The 22,014-nt window shown below is 32.6% G+C and overlaps 3 protein-coding genes and 1 non-coding gene across 11 annotated transcripts; 2 read left to right on the forward strand and 2 right to left on the reverse strand.

Moving 5' to 3' along the window:
- Positions 1 to 298: 298 nt before the first annotated feature.
- On the reverse strand, positions 299 to 6,281 carry LOC107431971 (uncharacterized). 6 transcript variants are annotated; one of them, XM_016043017.4, is made up of 17 exons: positions 6,071 to 6,279; positions 5,735 to 5,840; positions 4,459 to 4,504; positions 4,220 to 4,377; positions 3,916 to 4,033; positions 3,721 to 3,803; positions 3,147 to 3,206; positions 2,782 to 3,039; positions 2,504 to 2,600; positions 2,347 to 2,397; positions 2,152 to 2,232; positions 1,825 to 1,896; positions 1,400 to 1,462; positions 1,053 to 1,205; positions 880 to 937; positions 735 to 787; positions 299 to 604 (listed from the first exon to the last, which is right to left on the reverse strand). In XM_016043017.4, the coding sequence occupies exons 2-17, from the start codon at positions 5,833 to 5,835 to the stop codon at positions 521 to 523; spliced, it is 1,536 nt and encodes a 511-aa protein (XP_015898503.1). In that variant the 5' UTR covers positions 5,836 to 5,840; positions 6,071 to 6,279; the 3' UTR covers positions 299 to 520. The 6 variants fall into 6 exon arrangements, with proteins under 6 accessions (XP_015898503.1, XP_015898506.1, XP_024922529.1 ...); XM_016043020.4 differs by having other exon boundaries at positions 5,735 to 5,854; XM_025066761.3 differs by lacking the exon at positions 6,071 to 6,279 and having other exon boundaries at positions 5,735 to 5,973.
- Positions 6,282 to 7,407: 1,126 nt separating this feature from the next.
- LOC107431899 (uncharacterized) lies at positions 7,408 to 10,899 on the reverse strand. 3 transcript variants are annotated; one of them, XM_048466123.2, is made up of 5 exons: positions 10,502 to 10,899; positions 8,808 to 8,953; positions 8,545 to 8,632; positions 7,916 to 8,066; positions 7,408 to 7,835 (listed from the first exon to the last, which is right to left on the reverse strand). In XM_048466123.2, exons 2-5 carry the CDS (start codon positions 8,914 to 8,916, stop codon positions 7,782 to 7,784), a joined length of 402 nt encoding a protein of 133 aa, XP_048322080.1. In that variant the 5' UTR covers positions 8,917 to 8,953; positions 10,502 to 10,899; the 3' UTR covers positions 7,408 to 7,781. The 3 variants fall into 3 exon arrangements, with proteins under 3 accessions (XP_048322080.1, XP_048322079.1, XP_015898410.1); XM_048466122.2 differs by having other exon boundaries at positions 8,808 to 8,958; positions 10,502 to 10,889; XM_016042924.4 differs by having other exon boundaries at positions 7,916 to 7,982; positions 8,808 to 8,958; positions 10,502 to 10,851.
- Positions 10,900 to 16,543: 5,644 nt separating this feature from the next.
- On the forward strand, positions 16,544 to 19,326 carry LOC107431919 (probable xyloglucan endotransglucosylase/hydrolase protein 32). The gene is made up of 4 exons (XM_016042949.3): positions 16,544 to 16,854; positions 16,968 to 17,068; positions 17,189 to 17,406; positions 18,387 to 19,326. The coding sequence occupies exons 1-4, from the start codon at positions 16,659 to 16,661 to the stop codon at positions 18,751 to 18,753; spliced, it is 882 nt and encodes a 293-aa protein (XP_015898435.1). The 5' UTR covers positions 16,544 to 16,658; the 3' UTR covers positions 18,754 to 19,326.
- Positions 19,327 to 21,876: 2,550 nt separating this feature from the next.
- TRNAY-GUA (transfer RNA tyrosine (anticodon GUA)) lies at positions 21,877 to 21,969 on the forward strand. The gene is made up of 2 exons: positions 21,877 to 21,913; positions 21,934 to 21,969. It is a non-coding gene; the product is annotated as a tRNA-Tyr (tRNA).
- Positions 21,970 to 22,014: the final 45 nt, after the last annotated feature.

Genomic DNA, 22,014 nt, shown 5'->3' on the forward strand with positions numbered 1-22,014 from the left:
TATATTATATATATATTTTTACTTGTGTATGTTAAATTTCTTCATGAGTCTTATGTTTATATACAATATATATACAAGGGTTGGGACCAAGATGATCATGGCTTTTAGTTTGCATAAAATTTCCAACCTAATTAATAAAAGACGAGCTCTGGTAAGTCTCATTTTTTAATTTTTTATTATTGTCCCTCTCTCTTTTTTTTTTTTTTTTTTTTTTTTTTTTTTGGTTTTGGTAAGAAAGTTTGAAGTAACTTGATCCTCATTTTTTTTTTTTTTTGGGTAAATGTTATTTGTGCCTCTGTTGACAAAGTCTATGAAGAGCTATATATTAAATAAAACAATAATAAAAAGTTCTACATTTATATTGGGCCTCTATGTTCTTAGGCCCAAGTCAAAAGGCCTTGCCTCTAGCCGGCCATGCATCACATAATCTTTGGGCCTTTGGCAATGAGAGTGGTGGCGGAACCGGAAGCGAAGCAAGCAGGCAAGGCATACAGGCAGTTCCAGTAAAAGCATTATTATCTCAACTTGAAACGACTTCAGAGAAAGCACCAGCTTTGAATTTTTTGCACAATGCTCCAACACCTGATTCAATCCTTGCTGGGTCCTGCAACAAAATTTTGTGAATTTTTATATTTCATTTTCCCAAAAAAAAAAATAAATAAATAGTAAAAAAAATAAATAACTTTCAAAATATGATGACAAAAATGTAAAATCTTGGCTAACTAATCTCATACCTTGCCTTTGAAACTTATGATAAGGGGCCCATATCTGGATTCACGATAGGATCCTAGAGGTTCCAAGGAAATATATCACAGTTAGAAAGATATTCACCATACCACAGTTTCATGAATACTCAAAATTTTCAAAAGGCACTTTTACCAATTTGGAGATCTGGGAATTCAAGGCAAAGTTTCATAAGAGGCTGAGCGATTTCTACCTGCATAATATTTTTTGGGAATATGTATAAAAACAGACAACTCTGAGCTGAACACCAAAACCAGTAAAGAATACTAATATTGGCAGCTATTGAAATATCAAAAGCTAACTCATACATCTGAAAGATCTGTTTTCAAGCACTTTGAAACATATTGCTCCATCAACGCTAACACCCCAGTAGATCTTGTTAATTCAATTAGACACTCCCACTGCTTTTCCAGCTCTGTAACATTCGTTGCGTTAAGGATAATTACATTTTGACACTTGATCTGCAAAAAAAACAACCATTACAAGTTTTGTTTAAATTAAACTTTCAGTAGTCACATTGCTTATGTTCATGCATGGGCTGGTCGAACAGAAAGATATACGAAATTCTGGTAGTTGGAACTTGGATGGGTAAACTTAATCTTTTAATTGCATATCAATAAACACAACTATCATATGAGAGCTTTTGAGCACATACCAGAGGCACAGGCAGCTTTTCATGATGCAACAATTCAGTGATACCTTCGGGCAACTGAGCCATCTGAGAGATAAAGCCAAGGCTGACATCAGATTCATGTTTTGAAAACTAAATGTTAATATGCAAATAAAAAGTTGAAGGAAACTACTGTAGACATAAAGAGATTCAGTCAATAACAGATATGGAGAAGACACTGTGATCCTAGCTGTAATACAACGTGCAATACCACAGAAACAAGCATAAGTTAAATATGTAGGGCACCAAATTTACTGACAAGCTCCAAAAGATGTTCATGAAATCATTCTTTTCAAATTCATGAAAGCCTACCAATCAAAATTTCACCCTCCATTGAATAAAATGCAATATGATATTATACAAATGGATAATTCAGAAATAACTAATAACTAATTCTTCACATCAATTACCTCATTCCGGTCTCCAGTGCAATGATCACCTATAAGATGCCTTAGATATTCCTCAAATTCTTCATCAGGAGCCTGAGAAAGTGACCATTCAGTCAGTGCAACAGATAAACTGCATAACCACTAGAAATTTGAATCTCTCAAAGCTATGCCTAAGAATATTATTGACTGGTAAATGAGTTTTGCGGTAACTTGTCTAATATAATTTCCATCATGAAAGAATGCAAGACTATCAAGATCCAAGCAGAAATACCAGAAACTTTGACATATTTACTAAAAATCGATTGCATTTGGCATTCTATAAAGTACACATAAAACTAAACAACGCACCAGACGAACCCCAAAAGCCTTTGCAACACCAGCCAAAGTAACATCCGAATGCAACGGGCCCACCCCTCCATATATGAATACCTATAAATTGGTCAAGTACAGACAATATGAAGAATTACAATTTTCTATACAAATCATCCTTTTGATCCCTAGGGAAACCATTAAAAGGCTATCAAATAGATAATAAAAATTTACCATATCATTATTTGATTTCCATCGCTCAACCTCTTCAGCCACAGAATCTACCTGATAGAAAAAGATTGCAGAATGATAGAAGTAGAATTTTAAGATAATGTTAACAAAATACAAGACAATGTTCTAGCAATACTAGTTCTCCATATAAAACACTTACATCATTCTGAACAATCGCAGTGTGTGTTACTGACCAACCAATAGAATGGAGCTTTCTACATAATAAAGGCCTCAATTGATCCTCAACAGTGCCAAGCCTGAGCTATGGAACAGATAAAGAGAACAAAAAATTTTAGCTAACATTGGGTCGAAAATGAAAAGGTAAGTCTATAACTCTATGAACATTTTTAATTCCATTGTTTCATCGAACATTCTATTGACAGCAAGGAAACTAGAATACTTAAGACTCAGAATAGTGTAATCACCATGTGGACTTACAGAATCTCATCCCCCACAGCGATGGTTGAAGCTGTAAGCAAGCTGTTTTTCTGCAAATTGACACTGTCAAGGCCATTGCTCAGGGCAGTCTTGTGCCCACAAACTGAAGCAGAACTCTTTTTTGCTCGCCCTGCTCTCTCTAATCTTCCATCAGAAAGCAAATAGGCTGGTCTGAATCCTTCTTTGCTGCTAGAGGAATCGCTAATGCACAATAATGAATTTGGAACTGTGTCATATATGCTCCCAATGGAAGTATAACTACGAAAATGAAGAAAAGAACCATATTAATCGTCAAATCTAATTGAAATATGAACAAGCGAAGCAATTAAACTAAGACACTTCAAGCCATATAGAGAAAGTATTACCCTTGATCATAAAGACTGCAGTATTGGACCTTGCATGTTAAAATAAAGGCCCACACATCTCTGCCAAACAATAGCAGAAAGTCAAAAACCTAGATTTTACACAAAGTTCAAATCAAGTGGATCATAATGAAATTCTTTGAGGCTAGTACCACCTTGAACATCCAGGAAAAGAGGATAAAAATATAGAACTAAATGAGTACCAATATAGAGTGAAGTAACAATGTTAGCATGGAACTTAAGAAAAAAGCTTATGATTCCAATTTCAATAATGATTAAACTGTCTCTAGAAGATGACTAAAAGCAAAAAAAAAAAAAAAAAAGAGGGGAAAAAAATATATACAATGGAATTTTCAGAATCCTTTAGCAGATGCTACTACATTTTTCAGATGAAGATAATCCCACTTATACAGGAAAGAATGCAAGACTCTTCATAGAAGATTAGAATTTTTCAGTTCCTATTTAATCAACTTTCTAACCTCAAGCAAGACGCAAACAACAGTTTATTATTGGACAGCTCATGCCAATTGCCAAAAAAGAAAAAGCAAGGAAACCAGTCTATGGAACATGAATAGACCTGTAAGACCAATCCAGGATCGGATTCACTCTCATGAAAGGAGGCCATCCAATTGAGCTAGGAGAGAACTGTTCTTGCCCAATCTGCAAAATTATAAAAGAAAAGACACAAAACATAGAACGACATTGTCAATGAAAAATAGAAGATAATCTAGCAGGACAAAGTAACAAAATTTATCAGGATAGCGAAAAATACCGCTGTAGGATCACCAATTCGCACACCAAGGAAAATAGCTCGGATTGGTTTAGCCTTCAGTAAAGCCTCCAAACCAGATTTGAAATCTGTGCGGATGATGTCCAGTTGCAAACCATAGCTGCAAAAGTAAGGACAAACTAATTAGCTGTTATATCCATCTCATGCTTGCCTAATAAAGAATTTTTCAAAACATTCAATGAGATTTAACAATAAGAACAAAAAATAAGGGAAGCATCACTCATAAGAACAAAAAATAAGGGAAGCATCACTCATAAGAACAAAAAATAAGGGAAGCATCACTCACCTAGTAGCTGTATTGTAAGTAAAACAGTTAATTTCAGGGAAAGCAGATTGGCTCTCAAAATATATTGTTCGGATAGGGAAGTCTTCTAGAACCCCATTGGAACAACTTTGTTCACCTTTATGCAAAAAGTAGCCTGCCCTAAGTAGGTGTAGCAAAACCTACACATCCACGCTATTGTCAATTTTTATGAAATAAAAAGTAAACCTATGGATCACTTTATAAACCAGATAGAAACTTACAGTTGAATCCTTTCCTCCATTAAAACTAAAGGCAACTTCTTCAGTTCTGTTCAACAAAACAATTCAATAATTTCAAAGGTAGGCAAATTCGTTTCCATAGGTAAAAATAAAAAATTAAAAAAAATGGAAAAAGGAGAAAAAAAAAATGATCATAAACATCGCAGTTTAGAAAATAAAATGAACTTTCCTCATTTTCAGTAATAAAGTACAGAAACAGCTGAACTTGCAAAAGAACCCAAGATTATTTAAGTATTAAAGGAAAGATAATGCCAAATCATGCATCAACTACCAATATTCATTTCCATATATGAAAACAATCACCATCTTCTCCAATGATTATAAGGTATTTACTATTGATATTCGTTATTGACCTCTTTAATCATTGTATTGAACTCCTAGTTCTTTGAACAAATGTAATCTATTTAATGTGTCAAGAGACACATCCAATAAAGGAGGGCATATAGCTAAAACCCAACGATGGTGATATAAGCAGCCAACATTTTTGGAAGATATTCTAGAGTCGTTTGCCCCAAACAGCATATGACATGGAGAAAGGACAGGTAAAGAATCTTAAACAGCTCTCGACAAGCCATGTAATATTGACTAAGAATGAGAGAGAAATTAAAGAATGCATCATTTATATTCGGAAAACGACAATTGAAACAATACTCTTTCACCATCTTATCTGGAAAATTCCATCTCTGTCTTATAAATAGAAACCGGAAAAGGAATTACTCACAATTTGTTACTCTCTAATTAAACCCCTGGCATAGGCCAAAAGTGTTACAAAAATCTGGAAACAATTCTGCATTTATTGCATAGTTACTAGGGGAAACTATAAGGGATGAAGCTGATCAAAAGCTAAATGTTCTGACACAGCAAACATTTATGTGTCACTATTAACTCGACCATTTTCTTTTATGGTGATGATGCGGGAACAATAACGAAAACTAGCGAATCTTTTACATACCATTATATGGGATCTGAACCTACATAATTTACTTAACTGGGCGGGCCTAATACAAACTAATTGGCTCTGCTTAACCGCGTTTCTACAATCCATTTTTCTTTTGTATTCTTCTTAGTTCTTATAATATAATCAGGCCAAAATTTCCTATCAAAATTCCATATCCTTTATTGACAGCTTTTAGATAATGAAAGTTTATATGAATTCCAAAACCCTTGACCCCTAAAATTCAATATGCAGTTCACAACATAAACAACAAACTACAAACTACGACAAGCAAGCGATACCAAAAAGGAACAAAGAACTTACGCGTAGAGAGCGAGAGCTCTCTGAATAACATAAACAGCATTATTGTACTTTGTCTTTAGCCTACGATCATCACACTCTCTGATTGCTTTATCAATCTCCATTGACCCTGCAAGCAAAATTCTTTAAAGATAAAAAAATAAAAATAAAAATTATCAAACACTTTAAGAACAAACGAATGGGCTTCCTTAGATTTCTAAGAATTTTGATTTTTCGTGGTAAACAGGCCAATGGGTTGTCTTAAATTTATAGGAAAAAAGAACTTTTATCTTAGGAAAATTAAGCAAATGAGGATTGATAAATTAAAAAAGATTTTGCCATCTTAAAGTAAAAACTCACCAACGAAAACTCCAAGACTTGGAAAGTGATGCAAAGCTTAGAAGATAAAAGGAAGTACAAAAACGCTGAAAATGTGTAAAGATTGATGGGTTTTCTTCTTCGAATCAAAACAATTTATAAGAGAGATATTTTGGAGTCACATAGACGTGTTTTTTGGATGCCACAGGTTGTTTATCTAAGAAAGAAAAGGAGCAGTTTTTCTTTTCAGTCTTTGGTCTAATATGCATAAGCCCTGCGAATACAGCCAATTTGTTGGAACGGAAATTTTCGGCACCTTCTCTATATCTTATCCTTTTTTTATTCTTTTATTTTTGTTTTTATTTTTATTATTATTATTTTTTATTTTTTTTTTTTGGGGGACAGAACGACATCTTCTATATCTGAAAAAGAAATTATGAATATATTTTTGATGAATAAGGAAATTATGAATATTTGTTTCAGAACAAAAATATATTACATAATTACTTAATGTATTTTACCAAAAAAATATATAAACATATGAAATTTTTTTATTTCACATGAAACATGTAATAATATAATTATTATAAATAATAGAATATACTTGGTAAAAAGTAATGCCCAATAATAGACTATTGCAGAGAAAAACAATAAAATCAAATCTAGTCAAATTTGCAAAATTTGTCCATTGCTTCCCAAAAACTAAAAAGAAAAACTTGACAGCTCTGAAAATAGATCCAATAGGCAGAGCAGTGGAAGTGGAAGATAAACAAAGTTAATATTAAACCTTGACATACGCGTCACATGTGAAGCAGTTGGCCCTTGCATGTTCCACACATGACATCAATTTAATTATATTTTTTTTTAGAATTAATATTCATAATCTAAAAAAAAAAAAAAAGAAAAAGAAAAAAGAAAAAGAGTTTGTTACTTTTTATTCACATTTTGTATTTTAGCCTTTTTTCCATCATTTAATTATTTAATTATTCATTTTATTTACGTCGTTATATTAATTATTCATGCACAAAGAGGATTTATTTATTTTTTTTTCTTCTTTTCTTTTTGACAAATGGACAAAGAGGAGTTGATAATTCGTATTGAAAACTAAGAAACGTAATTTGGGTGGAGAAGTAACAATTTTGATATTTAAACACATGATTTTGACCAGTTGGGTCTGCGATTCATAATATTCAACCATAGACAATTGGGTCTGGTCTTCGATTCAATACTTTACCCTTCAACATATTGGTTTTTGATGTTTGATTGATGAATCAAATTACTAACGTAAAATGCAACGCGGTTTTATTCGCTTGGTCTAATCGTTTTCCACTTCGTATATGTAATATTTATACTCAAACCGAATTCACATCAGAAAATAATGCTAGGAATAATATGACCACATTTTCTTCAAATTCCTAAACAAAAAGAAAAAGAATCACCCAAAAATCAGTACCAATACCTTTGATTAGTTACATACAGAAGATATTCAGCTGTGACTAGAAAACATGATCAAGATCAATTATTCTTTACATGTCCTCCACTATAAATGGTTTCTGCAATGAGTCTGGCTATAAGTATTACCAAAAAAAAAAAAAAAGTCTGGCTATAAGACTTCAAGAGCCAACTATACTTTCAAGTCGATCAATATATCATGGGTAAAAGTTTGTATAATCAATTTGGATTTTCCAACTTTGTTAATCAGCAGAAAAAAATCTGTGATAAATTCTTTAATGTGCATCAAGACCACAATCATCTAGTCATACAGGCCTTCTTCGAGCCATATGTCAACCAAAAAATCAACCATTTCCTGCAAAGTCCACCTAAGAAATTAATCAAAATGAACATTACACGGAAAGCAGAAAGGAAAAAATCTCAAGAGAAACTTACAGCTAAGGGTATTGGTTGTTGAAAAGGTTCACTGGACAAAAGCAGATCCTCATAAGTCGTGGTCAAGCTGAAAATGAAGATTCCACAATTACTTTTCTTTAGACCTTGAACTAGATAGTTTATCAATTTCATGGGAATGAGAGAAATTTCCCTGCATGTGATGCAATGGAAACCTCATAGAAAGTCTACAAAGAAAAAAATTATTTAACTCACGGTTGACCGCTACAAGTAGCGAAGAAGATTATTGAGTTATTGTAGACTGTAAATTAACTGGAAAAAATGTAAAGACAAAAACAATAACATAAATTCAAGATGGAACGGTACATTTTCCAGAAGAAATCATCTGATTTTTTTATTTTTTTTTCTTTGTTTTTATTCTTTGTTCCTGATAGAGGCATATTTATGGTTAGCATTCCTGCAAACAATTTTATTCCTAGATAATTGGTTGCTCTTAGATAGATAGAATTCAATAGAAACAAAAAAGTATGCTCAATATGCCAGTAAAGCCAGTATAATGGAAGTGATTGATCCAAGCTACTCGTACCTTTTTTTTTTTTTTTTGGGGTAAAGATGCTTGAACAATCAAATAAGCCAGCAAATTTGTGAAAGACATTAACAGAAGTGTGTACCTCATAATTGGTTCTCTAGGTGCTCTTCGTGGTTTATGAGATGCGTCACCAACCCATTCCTTTCTCATCTCATGCCAAGCTATCTCAGCTGCACAGCAAGGTCATCCACATTAATAAAGAGCCATGTTAATTTCAGATTGCATATATCATCACAAAAGAGTTGTTTTGTCAAAGTCTGAAATAACTTTCAGGCAGCATTCCTTGTAACATAAGGAGTCAGGTTCCTTTGCAGACAATTTTTAATGTCAGAGAAAGAGAGATACCATGGTTAACAAAGACATCTTTCTCAGTCCGTTTCTCTTTGCTGGAAATTTCCGAACCATTTGATGGTTGACTTTCATGGGAATTAGGAGTGGTACCATTTGTTTCCATTGTCTACAGACAGGATAACCATTGCCTTCTAAAATTGCTGCTCTGAAGAAAAAGTAGATAGAGAAGAGAGGTTGTATTATGAAAATAAACAACTTATCAGCTTCAAGAGAAAGACATAATGTATTTGTTTATATACAAGGGAGGGGAAAGGAGTAATTCATAGAGTTAGATGATTTTCCAAATAGACTTATCATTTCATTATTGTCATCCCAAAATACATCCAATATCAAACTGTCAAGACACGTCCCCCTATCGAAAGATACATATACTTTATATGAATTTGAAACTATGAGACACATGAGTTCTTCTCTTCAGCAATGTAGCGACGCTTTGCAACAGCCTTAACTAATACGTTTATGTTCAGCAAGACTTCTCATTGTGCATTTGACTCTACAACTTTACAGGTTATGTCTTAGGGCATCCAAGGCTCTATCCTACACTTACAGGGCCATGAAGTCCAACCACTTGTGTTTTCAGATATAGCTTTAAACCATATTAGTCATAGTTCATCACTGCCTTTGAAAACATAGTCAAACAAATCACAGCAATATGCTTGCCACTAATTTTCACAGCATACTGATTCTCAACCTCCATCCCCACCCCACCAGGAAAAACAGAAATAAACATGAAGATCCCCAAAGCAATTACTGACAAAGAGAAGAGGCATAATATAAATAACAAATTAATAAAAACAGCTGTCCTGCATTCATATCCTATTTAGACTCGGAATAACAGTTCTCTTAAATTATAATCCTGACCAACATGCTTTCATCTTTAACCTTTTCCAGAACTTCCAAATTACTTCATTTGTGGGGATTTGCATATAGGTCCTAACCTCCACACACATATTCAATAGCTAGTCATGGAACCAATACAAGGGCAAAAAGGTGGTCATCCCTAATTTTTATTTTCCTACATCTTGGACTGCATTGCTATTGCATCGTTTATTTGATAATATGTACAAAAACTAAAGAGGATTCCATATTACGAACCGAGCCAAAGCAACAACTTAGAATTCATAAAACCCCCATCTCCTCTGGTTTCTAAGAATTATAAAGGTCCTAAAAGTGTATTTATCTCTTAGCGAAGTTCAGTTACCGTAGAACATACTTTCGAGTTCATCACTTATTATGCTGATTACAGAAGTATGTGCCTTAAACTATCAACAACTACGCATGAAAGATACATCATACATATACTACGAGAACTATTAACACAGAAAAATTTCATATCGAACTGACGAAAACCAAGGAAACAAAGAATCCATTACTCTTCATAAGATAAAGATTAAAGCTACAATAATAACACTAAAAAGCTCCACTAACTACCACAACCCATAAAAGAAATCAAGATTATAAAAGAATTAAAAGCTTGAACCAGAAAAACCCATTATTCTGCAGAGGATAGCAATGCACTTAAAGATAAAAAGTCACCAAAAACATTAAAATAATAACAATAATAATAATAAAATAACATAAAAAGCTCAAACCCCAACTGAAAAGTAAATAAAAAGAAAAAGAAAAATCAAAAACTTTGAAAGTAAATATGAATGGACAAGAGAGAGATGAGGGGTGGAGGAGCATACCTAAGTTTCTGCAACCATGAAGAGCATGAAGTGAAAAAAAGGGTAATTTGTAGGTGAAGGAGTCCACTTAGAAGGAAATAGATCTCCTCGAAGATTCAACAATAACACATTGGGTAACACCAAAAAATAAAATAAAATAAAACCCACTAAAAAGAATGATAAAATCAAGGTCGAGTTGGCCTTTTTTAAAGATTCGTTTACTTTACTGGGAAATTTCTAGCATCTATATCACTTGCACTATCACAGCCATTCTTAACCGCTTGATTTTTCACACGTGGGATCAGAAAGATTTTTAAAAATAAAAATAAAAACCGAAATAAAATAAGCAGCTGTTCGTCAACCCAATTGACCCAAATTGGCAAGCAATTTAGGTTTTCAATTTCTTACTTATTTTAACGGCTCCCACATTTTGACTTTATCTTTGACCGAAAAACTTTAGGTACAAAATAAATAATTGTTATCTTACTCTCATAACAAACATTTAAATTATTAGCACCTTTTTTTTGTTTAAATAATAATAATTTAATGCCCACCATTGAAAACATTTTTGTGGATGCCGATCTCTAATGGGCTCGATTTCTCAAGCCCACTAAGTTTATAGAACCATGAAAATTTTCTTTTCTTTATTTTATTTTATTTTGTATGTTTTATTTTCTTTGCTGTTTAGTGTGCTTTAAAAATGCTGGAATGAGCCTATCAAACTCAACCACAAGCGATTTTTCAAAAAAAAAAAAAAAAAAAAAATCCAAGTACAATGAAGAAATAGTAACATCAATCAAATGCGTACATATCTTTTTATACAGAAAAGTTTACACGGGAATTAATAGAGCTGGTTCAGTTCACAATTAGAATGGACTAATTGGGCCAATAATTTCCAAGGAAGTTGGCCCACATCTATGCACTGATTCGGCCTACATCAACAGCCATTTATTTATTTTGTTTTTATTTTATCATATTTATTATTTATATCGTTTTCTTTTTTATAAAATATTTGTTATTTATATCGTTTGTCGTCGCAGTGTCAAACCGATCAAATATCAGTATTAACAAAAAGGCAACAAAGTGGAGTGGGTGCAGATACAAAGAATGTGGATGCATTTGAGAATAAATAAATTAGGCTCACGTATATATATATATATATATATATATAGAGTACATTGGAGTCTTGCGGCTGAAATTCAAAGCAATAGTTGTATTATAGAACATCAAAATTGTTGGTTTTCTATACAGGTATATTGGATTTTGATATAGTAACAAGGTCATCAGAACTTTATAGTAATGATATCTCATGTAGTAAACTATGTCATTAATGTTAATTGTTACAAAGGAAAAATAAAATTATCAAATAAAATAATTTTATCATAAAATTATTATCGCATATCTATGTCTGCTATCAACTAATTTGAAATATGATAACAAATTTAATATCTAAAATTAGTATTATCTTGGAATATGTCTAAATCTATAAGACATAAAAATTAACAATATTTAGATATGGATGACATGAATGTCTATTTGTTAAATATAATAGCTAATTTAACATTCGTACAAAATATTTTATTAATTAATTATATATTTTATTAATTTTTTAATTTTAAAAGGGTTAGATTTTTTAAGAAAAAATATGTTTTTGAGAAAAATTTGTAATGTCTAATAAAACCTTTATAAATAAACATTTATTATGACCTTATCTATACATTATGTCAATTTGACATTCATTTTACACATAATTATTGAAGAGTAATTTTTTAAAACAATATTAGAAAAAAAAAATTTCTTTCTATGTTCTACATGATTTATAACTTCTTCTCAGCTTAAGAGGCAGGTGCATTACTTGGAAACTTCATTCTTTCACTTTTATCTGTTGGTCATTTGCAAATAGAATAAAATGTCACATAGTTAAGGCAGTGATATGGGTCTCCTGCCCTTTTTCACATTTATATATACATGCAAATAATGTAAGTATATATATGGTCGTGAAAGAAGTTATGGCTGAAAACCATGTACCAAAATTTGAAGGGACACTGACAAAAACGCTTTTGATTTTACTGGTTTCTTCTGAATATCTACATCAGAGTCCCATTCAAGTGTCGGTTGAGCAAGAGAAATCAAATTAATTAATTGATTTGTTGGTAGCTCAAAATAATGGTATGAATTATTCTTTAATTAATTAATTTCATCCTCCTCTGTTCAAATCATACCAAAGAGCTTTTAAATTAAGCAAAATGTTCCATATGTTGTCGTATACATGATAGCATTTAGCATTATTGGCCAACCAGTATTTAATTTCGTACATGTTAGCATCAAACCGACTACCATTCACTCTAAATTTCTAATCAATTAAACATTATAATTTATTTTCTACATGACGTTTCCATTCTTGAATTTTTAAGTACTATTATTGATGTTGGAACTGATCAATCCTTATCTTTCACGCCCGACAGCTTCAATCATAGTAATCTCATAGTTTAATATTAATATTCTTTCAAACCTAATCTATATTTTTGAGATCACAACTTACCAATTTTGTTAATTTACAACATGTTTCTCTTTAAATAATTTATAACAACTTCCAAAATTAAGATTTGCTAGATTTATCAAATTCAGCTTATAATATAGAGTACTAACTTGGTCCATTCTGAAACCTTGATTTACTCCATTAATAGTAAGAACACGATTCAGACATGGAAAAGTCTCACACATTACATTAACACAGTTGTCGCTCTGATTCCAAACTACACATCTGTCTTAATGTTTTTCACCCAAAGTACAATCCAGAGGGTAAAATAAAAAATAAAAAAAAGATGTGGAGGCAGAAAAAAATTTTATATATATATATATACATTCACAAATCAATTTTCGTTATATATGTTTAATAATATAGGGATTCCAAATCTTTGTTTCGTCAAAGCAAACATTTTCTGCCACCAATAACAATAATAGCAATATTGCTAGCTCTTTTATTAGTAAAGAAAACTTAATAATTTCAATTGCATGTACCATCAATATGATTGATGCTGATAATTATATATATATATATTTCTATTATTATGGTCTATTTTAAGTCATATATTTGTCTCCTACTTTTTTGGGTTTGGATGACATATAACAGAAGGTGCTTTCTCTTGTTTTTTGGGTATCTTTTTTTCTTCTTTGTTATAATTATATAGTATATAAGTGAAACAATTTGTATGGTACAAAATTTCTCAGCAAGAAATGTCAGAGCCAGAAAAAGAGAGTGGAAGAGGGCCCCAGGCTGAGGGCCAGGTTGGTGATGGTCGGAAGCTCTTTCCCCCTCAGCCACTCTCCAATAGACCAAAACTCCAATCCACCGAAAATTGGCAGAGGCCAAAAGGTAATCTAACATGGATACAAAAAATGATTATCGATTTTTTTTTTCTTTTTTTAAAAAATTCTTTTACATAATTGGTAGTTGGTAGCTTCGCCATAAGTTGTTATTTTTATTGTTTTTTTCTTAGTGATTCTTTGTATAGCCTAGGGCCATTCCCTTTCTTTTCATTCCTTCGGTGCCAAAATAAACTCTGACTTGAAATAATAAGTGGGCAAGTGAAAAAAAAAAAAAAAAAAAAGAACCTAAGAAAAAATCATTTTTGTGGAATATTATGGAAAGTGGAATTGACAAGCTTGTTATATCGAAAAAAAAAAAAAAAAAAAGCTTTTAAATTTACAGGCAATATAGCAGTCTAATAAAAGCTTTTTTCTCAGTCTTGCCAACTCTTTTTCACCCACAGATAAAAAACCGTGTAAAAGAGTTCCAAGAGTTTCTTGATTTGTCGGCCAAGTAGGTCCCACGACCATTTCCCAAAGGTCCCTACCAACTCCTCCTCAAATAAGCTAGCTCTAACTCTCCCTATCTTTCTTTCTGGCCGACAGAATAGTATAGTTTTGGAAAACACCATTTTGTGGTCCTTGTCCATATTTTAGTCATAAAAAGAGGCTATTTAATACATATAATATAATATACAAGAGAAACACAAAGCCTACATTAAGAATATAGATAATTTGATGAATACGTGACGAAATACCACTAGTCAATGCATGTATTAATGAGACTCGTATTTGGTAGGCTTAAAGTGAATTGTATACTTAAGGATACGAAAATTTCATTACCATCGACAATGCAGGTGGTCGATAATATTTCTAATTCATATACATCGTTCATCTTCACGTGGTTTCCTAGTTTTTTTTATGCTTCGATCTTTCTATTCTGCACAATTCCGGGTCTTCATGGTTTAAGCGCAAAAAAACTGTGGTTAGACCTACTTGCGTCCCTGTACTATAACCAATAAGATGCAGATTTCAAGTTAGATTTTGCAATCTTTATGAACTATGGTCCACCAAATCAAGATTTTGAATTATACGTCTTAAAGTTTTCCGAAAAGACAACCAAATTATCTGGTTGATCTGAACACAGTAGCTTCATTGTTTGCAACCAAGTGGAACAGGCAAATTGATCCTAGCTAGACAAAATAAATCCCATGGATTTCATGGTACATATATATGGACCTCTTTCGGCTTAGTTATATTGACCAAATTCCAAATCATAGCCAGCAATAGAGCTACCAAAATTTATGAACAGCAAAAGAAAATCCCTTCTTTTGAAACTCTTTGGTATTATATACTATGTATTATCCTTATAAGAAAAAAGCAAACCCAAGCTGCACAATATTTTATTTGGTCTCAAAGAAAGCTTGGAAAATGAAACAAGTCTTGTCCTGAAAAATGGTCGCTTTTTCATCAGTCAAACTTGCTTATATATGATTTTCTTGCTACTGAGATTTCCTTTAAGAATAATTTTCTGGCAAAATAATATTAACAATCGGTCACAGCCCAAATAGGGTAAGTCTTGGGGCATTGGATCCTGGATTGCTACAAAGCTTGCAATGAACAGGAGCATCATGGTCAGCAATCTAATAATTAGCACATGCATTTCAATAATAAGTAACAGAAATCTAATAGCACTAGTCAATGATTTAAATGAAAAGTTTGATGATGTTATAGAAACCTTCAGCAGCAATGTCCTGGAAAAATAATATATGCAATTTGATTTAAATTTATATAGGCCCATACCATTATACCAAACGTAGTCATGCATGAGTGTGAAGGAAGACTTGCATAAGATATGATTGGATGAGAGATCTATATTTTGATTTTTCAACAAATAAATTAAATATTGTATCCGCACAACCATTTTCATTTTATTCTGGAATTAATCAAAAGTATCAAGATTAAATCATACATGGGGCCCAATTTTAGCAACACATGATGACCCACAACATTGATGAACTTCACAGGTTGAAACAAACCATTGAACACATTTTGATCCTTGAGATTTGACTATATCAGAATCTGACCCACATTTTACATATTTCATCCTCTCCATTGCCTGCTGGGAAAACTGACAAGCTGAAGAGCAGAATGGGATGGTGAAAATAAAAACATAAGATAAGGTTAAATCCAACAATGCTTCTTTAGTGGTTCAGACAGTAATGCATGGAGCTTTCAATGAGAATTTAAAACATATGATTTTGTGCGCACAAGTAGTCCAAGTTCCTGAGGAATCACAAAACTAGGCAATACAACAAAAACACCCTTATTAAAAACATTAAAAAAAAAAAAAAAAAAAAGAAGAAGAAGAAAAAATTAAGAAAAAAGAAGAAGAAGAAGCACATTTATGATAGACTCATCTACCTCTTCTGCATCACATCCTCTTTTCTTAGCTTTCCAACCATGCAAACCAAAGCCAACAGGTTTTCTCATTAAGGGTGCAAAGGAAGGTAGTTGTGACTTGTGAAAAAAGAATAATAATGCTCATCAAGTACTTCCTGGCTATTCAATTTATTTTCATCTTTTATTTTATAAATTTACAATTACGTTACAGTTTTTGACCCTTCACAGTCACAAAATATTTCCAATTATTGCCTTATTAGCTTCTTTATAAAAGGGTCCCACTAATCTTTTGATTTTATATCAAATTGTACTGCCATACCTTTTTCTTCCATATAAGATCTTCAGCTTCGATCCCCTCCCTTCCAAGTCCCACCCCTCCACACCCTCCTTCCCCTGCATTTAAACGTTGACAATCAATCCAATTTACCTTCAATATCTTTTCCCCCACTCTCTAATTCATTCTTCAATGGCTCTTGTCCTCTTCCTCCTCCTTACTCTTCTGCTCCCTTCAACCAATGGCGATTGGCCACCTTCACCTGGCTATTGGCCAAGCTCTAAATTTAGGACCATGAACTTCTACAAAGGCTATAGAAACCTCTGGGGTCCCCAGCATCAAAAACAAGACCAAAATGCGTTAACACTCTGGCTTGACAGTACCTCAGGTCTCACTCACTTTCGCTTTTTTCACTTGTTTTTTTTCACATGCCTTCTTTTCCAACACTCTTAACTCTGTATCTAAATTCTAAAGCTTGCTGTCCTATATTTTGTATAACAGGAAGTGGGTTCAAATCAGTTCGTCCATTCCGATCTGGTTATTTTGGCGCCTCCATTAAGCTCCAACCTGGTTACACTGCAGGGGTTATAACATCTCTCTACGTAAGAGTATACTTACTTAATTGGAGTACTACTGTATTTATACAGTCAAATACAGCTTTTGATTTTGACAAATGATGAATAAGCCTAACTAATGGTAATGGATTGGTGTGAAAATGGCAGCTTTCCAACAATGAAGCTCATCCGGGTTTCCACGATGAAGTGGATATCGAATTTCTTGGGACAACATTTGGGAAGCCATATACTTTGCAGACCAATGTTTATATCAGAGGAAGTGGGGATGGTAAAATCATTGGCAGAGAGATGAAGTTTCATCTCTGGTTTGATCCCACTCAGCATTTTCATCACTATGCTATACTTTGGAGTCCTAAGGAGATCATGTAAGTCTAATCAATTCTTTATAATATTCAAGTTAAAATTAATTTTCAGTTTCATTAAGGAAAACAGATTTTTGTTTTCTTTTTTTGTTTTTGTTTTTTTTGTTTTCCCTGCTCGTATTATTAGATCATAGTAAATTAAATTGAGGATTGCAATCTTAATTGAAAGTAAAATAATTTTGATTTTTCTGGTGTTTAATTTGCTATTCGGTAAAAATGTAAAAGCTGTAATAATTGCATGATGAGTGACAAGAAAAGGTACAGAAATATTTTAATCTTTTATTTTCTCTAAAATAAAGGTGGCCAAAGTGATTTTGACAGGAGCAATTATAAATAGATTCAAGTTATATCACATGATATCCAATAGGATAATTAATGAAATGCTGAAATGTACAAAAGTGGATAATCTACTTTTGCTGGCCACTAATATTGTTTATTATGTAATATTAATCTAAAGACATGCACTATTCCCATTCCCAGATTGCTTTTATAACTCCGTGCTACTTGAAGTTAAAACCAAAAAAAAAAAAATGTTCCAAACTTCAATAAAAGATTTTATTCCCAATTTTCATTATCTTTATTGCTTTTACTTTTTACTTCTATAAAGCTTCTTTAAACAGTTTATTCCAATTTTTACTGCTTATTGACTTATATTTCAGTGTAGTCAACTTATACCGGATAAATGTGCAGCTCAAATGGATTTCATTGTTATGTTCAGTCTAATAAATATGCTCTATAACGTGCAGCAGCTCAAATGAATTTTATTTTTATGATCATCCAATAAATATATACTCTTATTGTACAAAAACATTTAATTTCAAGAAAAGTAAGACGACAAAATAATTTACTTTTACAAGACCAATTATTTCAAAATTAAAACCCAAAAAAAAAAAAAATCATTATGAAAAAAGCAGGTGACATGTAGGTTTGTCAAAAAAGCAAAGATAAACGAAATTATTAAAATTTTATGAAAATTATTGCAGATTCCTTGTAGATGATGTGCCAATAAGGAGGTACCCGAGAAAGAGTAGTGCAACATTTCCCCTGAGGCCAATGTGGGTGTACGGATCGATATGGGATGCCTCATCATGGGCCACAGATGATGGTAAATACAGAGCCGATTATAGATACCAACCCTTTGTTGCACAGTACACCAATTTCAAAGCCAGTGGTTGCTCTGCCTATTCCCCTTCTTGGTGCCGACCAGTCTCTGCCTCTCCTTTCAGGTCAGGTGGGCTAACCAGACAGCAATACAGAGCAATGAGATGGGTTCAGAGCCACCACATGGTCTATGACTATTGCAGAGACCCAAAGAGAGATCATTCTTTAACACCTGAATGCTGGGGTTAAAAGTTAAAATTAAAACCACCCATCCATAATAATTGTAATTGTTACATACATTATGGATGGGAAAAATGAAAATCTATTTAATTACTATAAATTTTGTTTTGTGAGAGGGGTGTCTTGAGATGGGGTCCCACTTTTGCAAAAATTACTGTGATGGAATATGGGTATCTGAGCGTCCAAGACTTCCTCCAGGAAACCGAGAAAAAAACTCAAATCAAACCTGTTTCTCCATGTATGTGTGTGTGTGTGTGTGTGTTTTCTTTCTTTTCTTTTCTTTTCTTTTCTTTTTTTTTTTTTTTTTTTATGTTGTTCAATTTTTGTTGTGACATTGAAACTGGTGTACTTTGTGTGCTTTGGTGTAAATTAGCAGTTCCAAACAGAAAGAGAAATACAATGAGAGAGCCAGAGAAAGATAAAAAAATAATAATAAAACAAAACAAAACAAAAAAGTGTGGGGATGAATGATATGAAGCCAAAAAAAGTCTGTTTTCATGGGTGTTTGAGCAAAGTGTGTGTAAGGCACTTGCTGCTGTGTTCTTATATTTATAAATTATTATAAATTTTTTTATTTTTTTATTTTTTTTTGTTCCTCAATGCCCAGAAGCACTTGTCATTTCTTAATAAAGCAAAAGAATTCTGTTGTTTTCATCTTGGTTTTTTGTGTCGAAATGAATGCCATGGAGGTTGGGGGTAACTTTTTGATAGGTCACATTCTGAAACCCATTTTGAGTGACATGATATTAATTATTAAATCAGATAGTGGAAAAAAAAAAAAAAAAAAAGAAGTAAAGGAAAGTTAGAAAAACAGCAGTGAATCACACTTCTCAATAGCTGTTTAATTCATGGTATTCAATTCCTATTTGTTTTTACCTTTTTCTTTTGGCCAAAGAAAGTAGAAAACATTTTCATCAAGAAGACAAACCGAAAAAACAAAAAACCCAAAATAGCCATCCAGCTGCACATTTCCATTTCTAACTTCTAGGGCTCCACTCAACTGCAGAGAATACTGAAATAAGATGGGAAATGTGATAGCTAACCGATGAAGCACTATCAAGTAGTCCGAACAAATCTGTTGTGATTTTGATTGAAGTAATGCATGTTAAAAGTTTGAACTAGCTAAATTCCAATGGTGTATGAGGGAAGGGGGTCCAAAGGAAGCGTATAGCCAGGACCAGTCTCAGAGTACCAACACTATCAGATCTGTCTTCTCTTGTTGTTCACCCATTGAAGCCCCAACACAAACAGGGTATATCCTATATATCAATCCCGTTACGACCACATTGGGTGTTGTACCTTTGTGTACTTGGATTCTTTACTAGATCTTGTCTTCAAATATGATTGTGTTTGCTACTGAAAATGAAAACTGGAAAGCTATGACTGTTTTGACCAGAAAAAAAGTTTTTTTTTTTTTTTTTTTTTTTTTCCAATAACAATTTGTACAAGAATTAGCTGCCTTTTACATGTCAATGAAACACATAACTGCCACAAAATGAGCCATTTGAAAGAGATTAAACACTTTCTCATTTTCTCTTGAATGCTTCTTTATACTTGAAGACCCAAGTACTGTTTGGATCCAGCTTAGCCCAGTTTAACGTACAGAAGTTTAAATTACAATATGTAGCAACGAAGAAGAAAAAATTTCATGCTCAAATTATGTGTTTATTGGATTGTACAGAATGGAGGTTGACAATGAATTAACATTTCCAAATGTTCAAAACATATGCAAATGTTAGTATTTTTATTTTTGTTTGAATGGAGTAGCTTAGTAGCTCATAATATACAAATCCAACTTTTGGAAATTAAGAAAAATAATAATTAAAAAAATCTAAAACAAAGAATCTTTAAGAACGGTAGTTGAGGAGCTCACAATATGGTTAGGACAGCGAGTTTTCTTTCTGCAAAATGAAAATGACCATTGAATGCGATTAGAGATTCCTTGAGTTGCAATAATGCAGAAGGAAAAGGGCGCCAACATTAGCCAAACTCCAAAAACGAAAATAAGATGGGGTCGTTGGTGGGGAGCTATACAACTTTTAAAGTTTAAATGAGGATTGAAAAGGATAGAATGGTTCAACAAAAAACAGATCAAAGGTCCATATCCACTTCATCTCAAACCCTTCTCTTCTTTCGGCATTATGTGGGGGGTTTTGATTTTGATGTTTTGGTTTTGAGCAGTTTCTCATAAAGAGAGAATAGTATTCTCCCAACACTAACTCAAACCCCATCTAGATGAGCGACCACAATGCTTTAAATGATCAATTTTAATGTAACAGTTTAATATTCCAAAATTCCATTCAATTATTTAGTATATATTTGGGAAGTAACCAATAATCTTCCCAGTCCTCACAAAAACAAGGTAATTACACATTGTGGTGGTGATACTATGTCGGACCACCAGTGCAAACATTATGGGATATAAAGGTTTTTGAAGAAGAGTATATACTGATTATATATTTATTTATTTTTTTTTTTTTTGGTCATCATAGAAACTGATAAATGAATGTGAGATTTGATGATGAGAAGCTTAGAGGTGCATCAATCCCTGTGACCTGTGGTGTCATGTCGTGTATGGATTGGAGGCATTACATCCATTGATCAAATATCATTTTTTTTTTTCCCTCATTTATTTTTTGTTGACAACTTTCATTGAAATGAAGTAAAGTTGGAGAAAGAGTTTTAGTGGGGTCCATATTTTGGCTTAAAGAAGGAGCCTTGAATTGTTATGATCTCCGATCATGCTATTGCTTGATGTCCTCTCTATGTTGTAGCATCATTTGATCGTGTAAACAATTATTATTATTATTTTAATGAAGTGTAAACAGTGAGGAAATGACATTTAATCAAGATATACAAGTTTTTAAATATTCTTTTTCTTTTAAAAAAGAAAAAAGTACAAAGCGTACATGTACACTAGAATAGGAGTACGAAGCATTTTGTTTCCTAATTATAATTCCTTCTGTTTAAGCAGAAAAAAAGGGTAAAGAAAGAGGTTAGAGAATTGAAATTTTCACATTTTATTTTTGTGTTGTGAATTTGGTTGTTAAAAGGATAAGTTATAGCATCCTGGAGGAAATGTCTCACTTGGTTTATTTGACTTATAATATAATTTTCAGATCATTTGCCAATCCGACCTTAGCTCAGTTGGCAGAGCGGAGGACTGTAGTGGGGGTCAACCTGACAGATATCCTTAGGTCGCTGGTTCGAATCCGGCAGGTCGGATTTGTTTTGTTTTGTTTTTTTTTTTTTTTTTTTTTGGGGTTCTCT

This window comes from Ziziphus jujuba, chromosome 11 (assembly GCF_031755915.1).
Source record: "Ziziphus jujuba cultivar Dongzao chromosome 11, ASM3175591v1".
NCBI classification, from domain to species: Eukaryota; Viridiplantae; Streptophyta; class Magnoliopsida; order Rosales; family Rhamnaceae; genus Ziziphus; species Ziziphus jujuba.